The 16,510-nt window shown below is 33.7% G+C and overlaps 1 protein-coding gene across 9 annotated transcripts in view; it reads left to right on the top strand.

The window, feature by feature from the left end:
• Positions 1-16,510, top strand: part of CAB39L (calcium binding protein 39 like) — a 100,304-nt gene that overhangs the window by 40,429 nt on the left and 43,365 nt on the right. For 6 of the 9 annotated variants that reach the window (XM_049701074.1, XM_033436859.2, XM_033436858.2 and 3 more), the window contains 2 exons: positions 11,469-11,609; positions 16,270-16,434. In XM_049701074.1, the coding sequence (XP_049557031.1) occupies positions 11,508-11,609; positions 16,270-16,434 (267 nt within the window). In that variant the 5' untranslated portion in view covers positions 11,469-11,507. Of the gene's footprint in view, positions 1-9,675; positions 9,783-11,468; positions 11,610-16,269; positions 16,435-16,510 lie in introns of all 9 variants that reach the window. The other 3 variants (XM_049701075.1, XM_033436854.2, XM_033436853.2) reach the window with 1 other exon arrangement.

Genomic DNA, 16,510 nt, shown 5'->3' with positions numbered 1-16,510 from the left:
CTTCATTTGTACAATCTTAACTTGGGAGATTGTATGCTAATTTTATATGTTTTTTTTAAAGGCATCGATGGAAGGCATGTAATCATTCTTCTGTGTAAGAAGGAAGTATATATTGTTAGCTGCAGAAGTGAGTCATTGCTTAAAGATGCATCATTCTAAGCAATGTTTCTAGTTTGCCAGCCTCAAAAAAGATGTCCTTAGTTATTGATTCAAGTGAGTCCTTTAAGGCAGAACAACTTAGCAGAAATGAAAACTTAAGCAAGGTGTCAATGAACCTATTAAAAGGGTTTGTACTCTAGATATAATGTAAAACTACTGTACTTTCTCTAATATTTCCTGTATGTGTGCAGAAGCCTGTAGAACAGGTTTTGTTTTGTGGAGTTTTTTTAACCTATTGACCAGTGTATAAAAAGAAACTCAGCTTGTCTGTGAAAACCTTTTTAGGACTAGTATCTTATACTTGAAGTCAAAAGTAAATACAATAGAGATTATATCACAAACCAAATTTTACTTCTTTACAGAATTTCCCACACTCAGTCCTTAGACTGATGGAAGATTTACACATAGCTTCACAATCTTCCAAATAATTTTTTATTTTAAACTAGTAATTCATTGGTATTATCTTAGTAGTGGCACCATTTCTTAAGCCTATAGGATTGTAAATATAGAAATAAAAAATAAGCCATCCCCAATTTCCAAGTGTTTTGTACCTTAGAAGTTTATTTGTGAGTGGGTTGTTGGGAATTTGGGAACCATCTTCTCTGGGAAACAATTTAACAAATAATGATTGCTTGGTGTTTATTATAGCCTAAGTTTATATTTCACTTACACAATAGAAAAACCATCACCACCCTGAAAAATATTAGAAAATCAATTACAGTGATGAAACTAAATATAAAAACAATTACAAGTTGAATAAGACATTATTTTTCCTAAATATTAATACTTGAAGAAAAACAGTATGTTTATAAACAGCATTTCTAGGTACTTTTATGAGCTTCCAAGATAAATTGCACTGTTTATGAGATCTAATCTTATATTAAAATCAGTGATTTTTCTTTTCCTTGCTACAGGAATATTTCTAGCCATTGCTTTTATGCTTATCAGCCATTTCTGAGATCTAGCCCAGTGTCTGGCATATAAGTAGGTACCTAATAAATAGTTACCAGATAGGGACTGAACTCTTTCTTTGGTTTACAAAAATGGAACTGAGTAGTTTTTCCAAGGTACCCCAAAAAGGAAAGGGGTTTAGGGGCACACAGTTTTCATTACGAGAAAGAGAGAGCCAAGAATTGAATTTTAAGAAGCAAACAAAGCAATAGTAGTACAGAATAGGCCTAACTGTTAAGAGAAAAAGAGAAGACTGTGGTGTAACTTGGGGGTAATCGTGAATGAGTAGGGATGATGATGAGGGGAGGCAATTTACAAGCTTGGTATCTTGAGTACATGGGACATTCTGAAGTAAGGTGTCAACTTTAACTCAGAAGAATTATGTATTTGCATATGTGTACTAGGACCCATATGAAGAAATGTGGCCTATTCGGAAAACTCAAATTAGGTCTATCCAAATTAAGTTTAGTTACGCTGGCCCTAAAAGTTTCTCTACAATAATGGATAATAATCTGGAAAATGTATATATATAGATATAACTGAATCACTTTGCTGTATACCTGAAACCAACACAATATTGTAAATCAACTATACTTCAATTTTTTAAAAAAAGTTTCTCTAAAAGGCCAAGATATAAAATGTTAAAGTTAGTACTGCAGTAAACATATGTAATGAAATAAACAATACAATGAATGCAGATTATACTTAGATGATTTTTAGTGGCAGAAAAACCTTTCCATCTGATCAAAAAATACTTTCTATGTTCTATTTCAAATCATATTTTAAAAGTAATGATTTTGAGTAGTTCCAAGTGGCATATAATAGGTGCTTAATAAATATTTGTTGAATGATTGAATGAAATAATGTGGAGTAGTTTGGACAATTTTCCATTTCTGAGGTATGGATGTCTGTGTACATGCATGTATAGATTTATAATGCAGCTTAAAGATAATATTTAGCTGAGATTCCCTTAACAAGGAAAAAATCTCTGTTAGCATGCTTTTTAATTATGGACATACTTAGTGTTCCACTGGTAATTAAAATAGTTGGTTTAAGATGAAATCTTTGCTGTTTCTAAATGAAATAATAAATATTTAATTTTATGACTTATATGTCTTAAATTTCCAGCAGAAACTCATCTAGTCTCTTCCAGCTGTGGAAGGATGAGAGGTCATATTAACTTACCCATCCAGAAGAACTTTACAATCCTGGAAGTCTATAGGATGAGAGATAATTTCAGCTAAATCACATGCATCTTTACTCTCCCATGTTAATGTTTTATAGATTGAGAGTTCATAGATAGGCACAGGGCTTACTGAAGCTATGAAATGGTTGTATTTCACACTGTAACTATAAACTTTGCCTTAATACCAGTAACAGTATCTAACCAAAATTTGATGATTATTTTGTATATGTATGTGCTTAAAAGAAAGAATTACAAGTTTCCCTTGATAATTCTGTTGTGAAAAATAGCCATTTGTGAATTTCAGTGAGAACTGATGCTTTGATTACACTTCCTAGTCTTTGAGAATACTGACCTAGCTTCAGATCTCTGCTATAAATTGAGATTATGAAATTCAAATGTAAAATTATTATCCATTGACAATCTTTATTAGCTAATAGATGTAGAAAATTTTAACTCCAACAAATGACTGGAGCTGTCAACAGAAACATTACTGTGAATGAAGTTTCTGGTTGTTTTTCCTGGAACAGTAGTCTAGTAGGTTAATATTTATAATAATAAATTGGTAGTTGTATGTCTTCCTAATTTCATAAACTAGTTCTATTTTTAAATTGTTTCAGTGGTTACAATACATTAGAATTAAGGAGCAATTCCCAAGGACATGGGTTTTTTTCTTGTAAAAGAGTTTTTATTCTGATGTAAGTCTGATCAAGGCTTCCAAATGAGTAAGGGTACATAAAACACTTCTTACAAGTTTTTCATTTCTATGTAAATTGTTCATTTTTGAAAATGGTGCTCCCTCAAACTCTGTTAACAAAACTTATAAAAACAGGTCCATTCTTAGTCATTTTGAACTGAGAAAAAGGATGATCAGTGAAAGTTCTTATTTATACTTTGTCCACTGATTTTCACTCGTTTCTATAGGTCTTCAAGTACAAAATGCAATTGTGGTGTCTTCTAATTACATCTAGGAAGTATATTTTAAAATGGAATGGTTGAGGGATAGCGGGCATTGATTGGAAGGTACTTTGACATATGTAATATGTTTTATAATGGATTTGATATCATAACATATATAACAATAATGATATGCTTTGTAGTTTATTATATCTGTGAAGGTAATCAATGATTTTGTGGTGGGAAGAGGCCTATTTGGGATGCAACAAATACAGTAGAACGTTTAGGTGTACTTTTTTTTATTTTAAAATTTACATTCAATGAAATGTACCCATTTTAAGAGAACAGTTCACTGAATATTGACAAATACATATACTCATGTAATCTCCATCCCATTGATTTTTAAAAATGAATCTTATTGGCCCAACTATTTGCCATAGGTGTACTTTTTGATTGCATTATTTCTATCTGTGAGTCCTATTTGGAATAAAACATAAAAGAATGGTAATTTCTGAACTTTCTTGAAATTTATTTTAATGTGATGGTTTAATTTTCTTAGTTTGAGCGAAGGTACCTGTGACTAAGTTTAAATTAGCAAGCTCTGTGAAAGGCTTTTGGAAATCTTCCTTTCTTACTTATTGTTCATTGTAAAATAACCTATGTGAAGGAAAACAAGGCTCATTTTTGAGTTGACTTTCTTACAATGAGTTAGCAGTTTGGTTATGTTTTTTATGGTTTTACCTATGGAAATCTTGAGACTTCTCTTGTCTTCAGTGATAAATTTCCCACTCCATTAAGCTTTCGTGGAAAATCTTTGAACTGAAAACTATTATTGAACAGCACATTTGGAGGTTAGACATAAAGGCCTAGAGATACTCATTAGCCACCTACAGATAGACATTTATTCCCCTTTAAAATACTTTAAGGGATAACAGTGAGGGTATTTAATGCCCCAAATGACCTCTTCTCCTAGCTTCCCTTTTCCTGGCCCCCTTCAAACACACTCCTCTCCACTTACGTCACTGAACATGTTCAGATGAGGTATTTGAGTGATTGACTTTGGGTCATCTTTAGAGGCGCTCACACATAAGTTAGGAATATGAAATATTCTACTGTGCCTTAGGAAAGGGAATGCTGCCAAGCTGGCAAAGTCTACTAAAAATCTACAGGGCCTGAGTTCCCTGGGAGCAGAGCTGAAGAATTTTTTTTGGCTTTCTCTCCAGAATCTGAGCCAAGTGCTACTCTTAATGAAATTTCATAGCCAAGTAACAGAAATCATATTTGTTTGACTAGTGCTTTGAAAAGACATGATGATCAGATATTCCACAGTTTGAACTTTAAAAAATGGTGATTTAGTCATTAAAAGTATCATTTATGAGAAGGTGTTTCCATTGTAAAAACATTTGCATGATCTATTGAACAAAGTTTGGGGACAAAAGAGAAACTTTGAAGGAAGAAGAAAACTAAGTATTTATAAGCCAGCTACCCAGAGGCAATCACTGTTAACTTTTTTAAATGATTTTTTCTATGCATAGGTTTTGTGTATTTGTGGTTTGGTTTGCTTTTACATAGTTGTAGTTATGCTCTATATTATGGGATGGTGTTTTTTTAACATGTACATTTTATTTCACATTCTTTGTAAACATTTTCATAGCCATATACTATATTTCATCAAATCTAAGAAGCCATTGGTTGTAAGGCATATACTCTTGTACCACTAAGAAAGAAAAAAAACAAAAACAAAAACAAACCCTGCCAGTTAGTATAAGGTCCCATCAATTGTAAGACACATGCACATTTTAGAGATGTTAAAATATGGAAAAAAAGGTTATAAAGATAAGCTTTATTAGTTTATTTTCTTAGGACAGATTGATAGAAGCAGAATTACTAAAGTCAGAGGTTGTGAATATTTAAAGGCTCTAGATCCATATTGCCAAATTATTATCCAATTTATACTTCCACCAGTAAGAAAAGAGAGGGCCTGTTGCATCTCACCATCAATAGAATTGAATTTTCTCAAAACAACAACAAAAAACTTTGTTATATGATGGGCAAAATAGTCCTTCACTTTAAGTTTGCATTTTTCCATTATAGAGAATAAACATTTACTATGTGTTTAACTGTATTTCCTCCTTTGCAGTTTTCTAATATCTATGCATTATTTCTTAATGATTTTCTTATTTGTCTTAGATCTCCTTTTATAATGATATTAGCCCTCTGTCTTTCATATTCATGTCACAGAATTCTCTTATTTGGTGTTTGCCTACAATGTTTTTATTATTTTATCCATAAAAATTCAAAACAATTTATTAGATTTGTAACATATTTATATTAACTGATTTGTCAGTCTTTTTTTTTTGAGATTTATTTCATCACTTCTAAAATTAGAGAAATTATTTTACATCCAGAAGTTTGAAAGTCACTTATAGTAACATCTATATCTGGCCTCTTTTGTTCCATTGGTCTGTTTTTCTTGTGTCACTTTCACTTATAGCACTTGATAGCACGTTTAATTTCATTCCCTCGTAAGAAATCTTCCTTTTTAAAACTCGTTATCCTTGTGAGTTTTTTTTGGTATTCTTGGCTTAATTTAGTTACTAAAAACTTTTTTGGACTTGTGACTGGAATTGTATCAAATTATGGACTTTAGGATTATTGACATTTTAATGATATTCAGTTTTTCTATTCAAAAACAAAATAGGTTTTTCTATTCGGTTCTTTTCTTAGTTACATGGGTTTATTCCCCACTATTATAGATAATACAGAAAAATATCAAGATGAAAAAATTTTAGATGTATCACAAATCTCATTCAGATAATACCATTAACATTAGCTGAGCCACATTCCAGAAATAGTTCTGTGGCTGTATACAATTAAAAGGGTGGCTTGCTGAAGGATTGAGTAGACAAATAGACACATCTTGTACATCTTTAAGTACGTCTTTCATTTGTTAGTTTTCTACTTCAGGAACAGTAATTATCCTTATGTTGGATTATCACTGTCCATTTTCCATAGTGATGGATTCTTTATTTTTAACTTTTTATTTTGAGATAACTAAAGATTCACATGCAGTTATAAGAAACAATACAGAGAGATCCTGTATACCCTTCATCTAGCTTCCCCCTGTAATGACATCTTGCATACTAATTAGCAGGTAGTGAATTAATGGATAATGATCAGCACTTTTAAAAAAAATAATGTAGGATAGAACAGATAGAACAGAATGGAATCTATCCAGAGGGCAAGTATTGTTTCATGAAACAATTATACAATCATTTATACATTCCTTTGCTCTGGATCACAATATAAAATGCATTTCTTACTACAAGTCACTATTTAAAAAGTTGAAACCACTGCCCTAGAGAAATTCTCATACAAATGTATAAGTAGACTGGCAAAAGAATCTGTGTTATGATCATGCGTGTAATAATAAACAATTGAAAACAATTAGAACTCGGAGAACTGATAAATAAATTGTGGTATAGTCATACAGTGAGATGCTATATAGCACGTAAGATAAACGTGAGATTTGTGTATTAACACAAATAAATCTCATAAACACAGTGTTGAGGGAGAAAAAAAGAAAGTGGCCATGTAATACCATTTCTATAATGCTTTAAAGCATACACAACAATATCACATATTGTCTGTAATATTAGTAGAAGTGTGAAAGCATATATAGGTAAGGGTAATGATAAATAGGTACAGTATGAGCCAGAGGGAAATGGGATCAGAAAATTGTACCAAGAGCGTTGCTTTAGTTGTTTTATTTTTTAAGCTGGGTGGTAAATATACAGGAACTTGTTACATTGTTCTCTATTTCTTCTTCTAGATGCCCTAAATATTTTATTTAAACTAAATTAAATTAAAATACCTAGGGGAAAATGTCCTGTTGAAGCATTTTGATTAGCTTGATGGTGTCACAATCCATTTGTGAGCCAATTGCTGTAGCCAGGGCAGTGGAAGGAATACTCTGGCCCCGCCTGGGTCATGTTCCCACCCTTTTGGTAGGGTGGGGTGGGAAGGAGAGCAGACAGGTCTAGCACCAGAAAAAACAGGCACCAAAAAGTACCAGAGATTTTCTTTTACTTTTCTGATTCAGTTATTTCTAATTCTATTGTTATTTCCATCATTCTTTTCTTGAGATTTTTGAGGCAGTTTCCTTTTTAACTTATTTAGTTGAATCCTTATTTATTTTTATTCCCACATGAATGCATTGTAGATTTGCACCCTCCCAAATGTTCTGCCAGCACTATCAAGGCTCCCTTTCAAGAACTATTTCTGGTTTTTAGCATTTATTTTCTTGAACTCTTGTGGGTTTGACTCCATCTCATCTTTTTGTAAGAATTTTAGTAGGTGTACACAGTCTATTCACACATAAATATGTTGGCTAGAGACTGAATTGTGAGGTTATAGACTTGCCCTTTCAGAACTCTGTAGATTCTCTCCATGGTTTTATGACATGTAGTTTTATGGAAGTCCAAAGACAACTTAATTTTTATCCTTTTTGTTGTTAACAGTCATTTTGTAGGAATGAGCTTTAAGAGAAGAATGTTGGTTTCTTCTAAAAGCCACAAGGCACTGAATTTGGGGTCTCATCATTAATCTCAACTAGAAAAATTCTGTAAATGACCACATTTAGATCTTTTTTTCTGCTTAGGCTGTTTTATCTTTGTTGTTTCTCTCCATTTTTTAGTTCCTTTTGCATTTGTTGTCTTCCTCCACCTCTTTTCATTGTTGTAATACCCGTTTTTATAGATAGAACACTGTATCTTCTCCATATTTCCATAATATATACTATACACACATACACACGAACACACACCAAGTACCTTTTCTCCATCATTTAAGTTTGTTTAACCTTTTCTGGCATTCTGGCAAAACCCTTTGTGTGGCTGTGTCTCCCACTACATTGTGCACCCTCTGAAGCTTATTTTGCATTTACTAGTGCAACGCCTCACACCTTACAGGTGCTCAGTAAATGTTTTCTGAATGAATAAATATAGACTAACTAATTGTGTACCTTTTGGTTGTCCTCAATCAATTTTCTGTGGGGTCATTTCTGCTGTATGCAGATTTGGATTGCCATGCTGCATTTTGGGGTGTTTCTGTATATGTGTGTATATTATGTGTTTTTGATCTTTTATCTTGACCAACTCTCTTTTTGTCTAAGTTCTTCTCTTCCTTTTTTTAATTTTTTTTTTACCAATTATATCTATTCTATCTCCTACAGAGAATTAATTTTGGAAGTAACCTTTCCTGTCGAAATCCACAGGGCATTTCTCCCCTTTGTTTGTGCTTTTTTTTTTTTTTTTAGTAGAAACTATTTATTTGTTGTTTATTCTATTCACTTACTTTGGAAAGTGGAAAAGTACAATAGGGCCCATGTCAGTCCTCTGATATTTGTGTGCTGCATGGCCTGCTGTCAGCACTAACGCTGGAGGGCAGGTTGATGTGTGCAACCCCACCACAGCTTTCAGTGCCCAGGAGGCATTCACCTGGTGTCAGTCCGTTGGACTTAGCATGGCGTCTTCTCCTGTTCCTGCTTCTTGTGTTGTTGAAATATAACGTGTGTTCTAAAAACTCTGACATAGAATTTATTACTATTACCACTTTATCCCAAGGAAGCACCATTTTCAGGACTCCATCTTACACACTTTATCTTTGGCCTTGATGGAGTTAGAATGGGTGTGGACCAGTGATGAATATGCTAGAGCTCGCTGTATTTGGCCTATCTAATTCAAAATATGATGCTCTATCTTTCTTTAAGAATCCCCCTTGCAGTATAAAGTTTCCTCAAAAAATTAAAAATAGAACTACCATATGATATAGCAATTCCACTTCTGGGTACTTATCTGAGGAACATGAAAATGCTAATTCATAAAGAAATATGCACCCTCATGTTTACTGCAGCATTATTTACAATAGCCAAGATATGGAAACAACCTAAGTGCCCATCAATGGATGAACAGGTAAAGCATATGTTCTGTGTGTGTGTGTGTGTGTGTGTGTGTGTGTGTGTAATGGAATATTATTCAGCCATAAAAAGAATGAAATCTTGCCATTTGTGGCAACATGGATGGGCCTTTGAGGGCATTAAGCTAAGTGAAATAAATCAGAAAAAGACATATATCATATGATCTCACTTATATGTGGAATCTAAAAACACCAAAAACCAAGCTCATAAGTACACAGAACAAATTGGTTGTTGCCAGAGGTGGAGGGTGTGGTGTGGATGAAATGGGTGAAGGGGGTCAAAAGGTACAAACTTCTGGTTACAAAATAAGTGAGTCATGGGGATGTATTAAAAAATAAAATAAGGTAACTAAACTGGTACTAACAAATAAATATAATGTATCTGGGCTTTCCCAAAACATTTGGCAAAATTTTTCTTGATATCTTGGTGAATGAGATGAAAAAAAATATGAGTTAAATGATATGACTAGGTGAATTCACAGTTAAAAAACAAAACACTCATTTTACAGATAGAGCAAATGACATGCAGAAAAGGGTGATAACTTCAGAATCATAGTGGATGAATTACCAACTCAGAACAATTTGGGGGTTTAAGTACCTCCTGTTTGTTTAGCAGGTATGTTGAGTGCCACTTAGCATTATTCTTGACCCCAAACAACAAATACTGAAGAAAGTTTTTGAAAGCGTATAAGGTAACTCAGAGATTTGACAGAAGTCCTAGGGAACCAGATTTGGGAAGTAGGAGTCTAGGGAGATGAAGTAAATATTTAGAACCATAGCCAAGGATATGCCAGAGGAATAACTGTTTAGAGTATTGCTATCGACTGCTGTGTACATTTGTGTGTAATATTCTTTATTGATTAATTGCATCATTGTTAATAAGAAAAATATGAGGAAAAATGGAATTAACCCAAAAGTCTATCAATAAAGGTATTGGTAAAAAAAAAAAAATAAAGGTATTGGTAAAATAAATTATATAATAATTTAATAAGAAATTACCAAATACTAGAAGTAATTACATAATATGTCTGTATAATGGATATTGCTATAAAAATATTGTAGTGCATCTAAATATATACTCATAGAATGATATTCAAGATATAAAAAGTGGGGAAAAGTTGAAAAATACTATATTTAGTATTTATTCTATTTTGGTTTTAAAAACTATATTTTTATATACATAGAAAAAATTCAGGAGGAATATGTATCAAAACTGATAATAGTTGTTGCCTCTGGATGACTGGTTAATGGGAGCCTTTGATTTATCACATCATATTTCTGTAATGTTTGAAATATTTTTGCTAATAAATGTAAAGTAAATAAATATGCCTCTACTAACTGGAGCCTTTAATTTTAGATTTTTTTCTAAAAAAAAATAACACATTTTTAGTGTAAATAGGGCAATGACAGCTATATTTGGCTTTCTCTGCTCTATGTAAATAGATGTTCTCAAAAAGAAGAACTGATTTTCCTGTTCCCCTCCCACCTCACCCCCCATCATGGTAGTCCTCATTTCAACAGTGAGTATGCCAGCTGAATGTTTGAAGAGTAAATAAAAACCAGATTCTAAACAATTTTACATTGTAATTTTGTGATTGCTGTGGAGTGGCATGTTTTTAAACATTGCTTTACCAAAGTATGTGGATCCTAATCCCACTTTTGTTTTACATGTTTTATTTTATCTATGATTATTATTATCACCATCATCATCATCACTCTCTTTAGTCAAAATATCTAGTTTTAAATATCAGGTTATTCTCTAAAAATACTCCTTTTCCCCTTCTTGCATAAATCTTGAATTTCTATTTTAGGAAAGATTTTAAACTTTGAGTAAAAACTTTTAGGTAAACTTTAAAAAATATCTTTCTTAAAATATTTTATATTAATTTAAATTTGGCACAAAACTTGGTGAAACTTGTTTTATTTTTTTAATATTTATGTATTTATTTATTTGGCTTCGCTGGGTCTTAGTTGCTGTACGCAGGATCTTTAGTTGCAGCATGCAGATTCTTTAGTTGATATGTGGGATCTTTAGTTGTGGCATGGGGGACCTTTAGTTGCGGCATGTGGGATCTAGTTCCCTGACCAGGGATCGAACCTGGGCCCCCTGCATTGGGAGCACAGAGTCTTAAATGCTGGACCACCAGGGAAGTCCCAATGAAACTTGTTTTAGTTTGACTGATTTTAATGTTTCATATTACTGAATTGGTTATTGAAAACTTATAAGACATTTTGGTATAACAATTTAATCATGTTAAGAATTATAATTATAATTTTTGTTTATTTGTTTGTTTGTTTTTAGCATTCCACATTGGAAGAAGAGATTTCTATAGATAAAAAAATGCCTTTGTTTAGTAAATCGCACAAAAATCCAGCAGAAATCGTGAAAATTCTGAAAGACAACATGGCCGTTTTGGAAAAGCAAGACAGAAAGACAGATAAGGTATGAGGTAAAATAATAACATTTTTATTAAAGTACATGAATAGACCAAAAAAGCTAATGTAAAAGCTTAATGAAGAATCCTAAACATGGTCTGTGATGCACTCGTAGGCTCTTTGTAAGTACGTTTAAATTGATTCCGGGTTTTATGCAACTGATAATTGTTGAGTCTGTTGTCTTGAACTCTTCGTTCACTTTCTAGAGCCTCTGACCAACCTTGGATCCCTCTAGACTTAAACTAAGGGGTGACACCCCACCCTCTACCTCTGGCAACCACCAATCCATTTCAGTTATAAAAAAGAATGATATCTTGCCATTTGCAGCAACATGGATGGACCTAGAGGTCCATTATGCTAAGAGAAATAAGTCAGAGAAAGGCAAATACTGTGTGATTTCACTTATATGTGGAATCTAAAAAACAAAACAAAACAAATGAACAAATATAAAGTAGAAACAGAGTTATAGATACAGAGAACAAACAGGTGGTTGCCAGAGGGGAGGTGGGTTGGCGTTGGAGGGGGAAGAAATTGCTGAGGGAGATTGAGGTACATACTTCCAGTTGGCTGTGAAAGGTACAGTGTAGAGAATATAGTTAATAACTATGTAATACCTTTGTATGGTGACATATCATAACTAGACTTATTGTGGTGATCATTTTGGGTTTTTTAATATATATATTTTAAATATTTATTTATTTATTTGGCTGCGCCAGGTCTTAGTTGCGGCGCACGGGATCTTCACTGCGGTGTGCGGTATCTTTTAGTTGCAGCATGCAGGCTCTTAGTTGCGGCATGTGGGATCCAGTTCCCTAACCAGGGATTGAACCCGGGCCTTCTGCATTCAGAGCTCAGAGTCTTAACCGCTGGACACCAGGGAAGTCCTGTGGTGATCATTTTGAAATGTATAGAAATGTTGAATCACTGTGTTGTAAAACAGAAACTAACAGTGTTGTAGGTCAATTATACTTCAAAAACAAACAAAGAAACTCAGAAAAAGAGATCAGATTTGTGGTTACCAGAGGCAGGGGTACTGCGGAGAGGGAACTGGATGTAGACAGTCAAAAGATACAAACTTCCAAGTGTACGATAAGTAGGTACTAGAGGTGTAAGGTACAACATGATAAATGTAAGTAACACTGCTGTATGTTATGTATGGAAGTTATTAAGAGAATAAATCCTGAGTTCTCATCACAAGGAAAAATATATTCTTTTCTTCTTTGTTTCTTTAATTTTGTATCTATATGCAATGATGGATGTTCACTAAACTTATTGTGATAATCATTTCATGATGTATGTAAGTCGAATCATTATGCTGTACACCTGAAATTTATACAGTGCTGAATATCAATTATATTTTAATAAAACTGGAAGGAAAAAAACTCAGAATGAAAAAAAAATCTAAGGGGTTATACTGGTATATAATATTATACTGACATGGAGGGTAAAATGTTTATATTTAAAGATCAACTGATAGTTTCTACTACAGTGCAGCCTCTTTTTTTTTTTTTTTTTGGCACACCACGCAGCATGTGGGGTATTAGTTCTCTGACTAGGGATTGAACCCGCGCCCCTTGCAGTGGAAATGCGGAGTCCTAACCACTGGACTGCCAGGGAATTCCCAGTGCAGCCTCATTTTAACATTGTTTTAAAGTCCTACCAAGAAGGGCTTCCTCAGAGGAAGGGGTTTTTAGTAATTCAGTTATTCCTTCAAAGGGACATTGAATCCTACATATATAATTTGTCTCTAAAGGGACTAGTTTATGGCAAGATTCAAGATATCTGTAAAATAAATACCCTTGAGTTAATGGTATCTTTCTGTCCCAGTGAATGATACAATATTGTATTCTTGTAATGATGTAGAAATATATTTTTTATCCTACATCTTGTAAGGAATGTAGAAATATATTTTTATTTCTAGTGTACTTTGTAATATTGAGCAAAATATTGGCTCAATAGAATGAAGAAATGACCTTCATATAAGAGTGAATCTAAATAACAAAAGAGAGGAAAAAGGAAAAGACATAAAAAGACACTAATTTTCATTAGTGATCAGGAAAAGTCCAATTAGAACAACAGTAAATTCGTATTACATTCCTACTATCTTGTCAAAAATGAAAAATGTCTGATGGTATTAAATGTTGACAAGTGTGGAGAGCAATAAGAACTTTCATTCACTATGAGTGATAAAGTATAAATTGGTGTTTGGAAATGAGTTAAGTATATTATCTGTTAAATATGAAGATATACATGTTCTAAGACCCTGCAGTTCCCCTCCTAGTATAAACTCTAGAGATGTTCTTGCAAATATGCACCAGGATGCATGTCAAGAATGTTCGTAGCATTGTTGTTCATAGTAACCCCTCAGTGGAAACAACCCTGATGTCCATCAACAGTAGAAGTGAGAAGTTGTGGTCCAGCCATTGATGGAATACTACAGAGCAATGAATGTTAAAGAACTGCTGCTACATGCAGCGGCAAGGATGAACCTCCCAAATATAGTGTTGAGTGAAAGAAGCAAATCATAAGAGGGTACAGGTACTACTCCAGATCAGCAGAACTAAACTATGTTGTTTTGGGATACAAACATAGGTGAGAAAACTATAAAGAAAAGTAAATAAATGATTGTCATCAAAAACATAAAAGTATTTACTTCCGGCTGAAAAGGCGGCATTTAAGTGACTTCTGGGATGCTAAAAATGTTCTATTTCTTGACCTCTCTTATGGTCACACTGGTGTTTGCTTTATAATTATTCTTAACTCTATATATGTTTAAAGTAATCTTCTGTGGATATATGTAACAATTTAAGGAACTTCCAACCTTTAATAAATTAAGGATTGCTTTAGCAATATCATAAAATGTATCTGGAAACTAATTTTTTAAGTAGTGTCATGCTACTATGAGTTACTTTTATTATTTTGCCTTATTCTCCTCATTTCCTTCTTCAATTATAATGATTAGAATACAATACTTGAAAGTAATAAAACTATATTTCTTTAAAAACAGTCAGCAAATTGTTAACTAATTGGCCTGTTTTTTTTCTTCACCTGTTTTTTTTTTTTTTTGGTAACCCATGCTTGCTTGCTTGCTTTATTTATTTATTTTGCGGTACGCGGGCCTCTCACTGTCGCGGCCTCTCCCCTTGCGGGGCACAGGCTTCAGACGCACGGGCCCAGCGGCCATGGCTCAGGGGCCCAGCCGCTCCGCAGCATGTGGGATCTTCCCGGACTGGGGCACGAACCCGCATCCCCTGCATCGGCAGACGGACTCTCAACCACTGTGCCACCAGGGAAGCCCTTGCTTTATTTATTTATTTATTTATTTATTTATTTATTTATCTTCACCTGTTTTTAAAAAAATTTTCTATTGAGTGTAATTAAGATACCATATAATCCACCATTTTAAAGTGTACAATTCAGTGGTTATTAGTTTATTCACAAGGTTGTGTGACCATCACCACTATCTAATTTCAGAACATTTTCAGCACCTCCTTCTCCCTTACCCAAGCCCTAATACTCACTAATGTACTTTCTACCTCTATGTATTCTCCTATTATTCTTTAAAATGCAATGAGGGCTTCCCTGGTGGCACAGTGACTAAGAATCTGCCTGCCAATGCAGGGGACATGGGTTCGAGCCCTGGTCTGGGAAGATCCCACATGCCTCAGAGCAACTGAGCCCGTGCGCCACAACTACTGAGCCTGCACTCTAGAGCCCGAGAGCCACAACTACTGAAGCCTGCGCGCCTGGAGCCCGTGTTCCGCAAAAAGAGAAGCGACCACAATGAGAAGCCCGTGCACCACAGCGAAGAGTAGCCCCCGCTCACCGCAACTAGAGAAAAGCCCGCGCACAGCAACAAAGAGCCAACACAGCCTAAAATAAAATAAATTAATTATAATTTTTTTTAAGAATTAATAAAAGCAAAATTATATGTTTTTAATAAAAACATATAAAATATGAGGCCATTTAAAAAAATGTGAGATCTTTTGCTTCTTTTTTTTAAGTTTCATAGATAACAAAAAGATAATGGTTATGTGTGAGGGATCAGTGGATTGACAAAGGTTATGGGTTTTGACAATGTATGATTTTGTACCTTCTCCATTAAAAAAACCAGAATAATAGGGATTTGTTGAAAAACATTAACAAATGATTTAAATAAAGACTACTAGCTACTGATAAGTCTTCAAAATGGACTGAATTTAATTTATAAATTAAATTTGTAATTAATTACTAGTAAAATTCAGTATGAGTATGATTTAAGGAAGTTCATGGGGGCTTGCCTAGCAGTCCAGTGGTTCAGACTGCACACTTCCACTGCAGGGGGTGTGGGTTCGATCCCTGGTCAGGGAACTAAGATCCCACGTGCTGCACAGTGCAGCCAAAAAGTAAAAACATTTTTTTAATTAAAAAAATTTTTTTTTAAATAAAGGAAGATCATTTCAATTATTCTAACTAAGTAGAAATACTGAAGATCTCTCTTTTATAAATTAACTTTAGTTAACATTTTCTGAAATAAAAAATGCAGTGCCTACTGAATGGTTTTTGTTTGTAACTGTACACAGTTCTTTAATCATAAATAAGCAGGGCTCAATAAGTGGTTTTTGTTTGTTTGTTTATAACCTGAAATTTTTTATTACTCAACTATTAGCATACTTTTTGGTCACTAGGCTTCAGAAGAAGTGTCGAAATCACTGCAAGCAATGAAAGAAATTCTGTGTGGGACAAGTGACAAGGAACCCCCAACAGAAGCTGTGGCTCAGCTAGCACAAGAACTCTACAATAGTGGGCTGCTGGTGACACTGATAGCCGACCTACAGCTGATAGACTTTGAGGTAAACTATCTGCAAAAGGATGACAATTCTGCTTTTCAATTTTTATATACATACCAATATTTGACTGTAATTTTTT

Source organism: Orcinus orca, chromosome 18, assembly GCF_937001465.1.
Source record: "Orcinus orca chromosome 18, mOrcOrc1.1, whole genome shotgun sequence".
In the NCBI taxonomy this organism is placed as follows: Eukaryota; Metazoa; Chordata; class Mammalia; order Artiodactyla; family Delphinidae; genus Orcinus; species Orcinus orca.
Note: the sequence above shows the minus strand (reverse complement) of the source record. Positions and strands in the feature narration are given on the sequence as shown.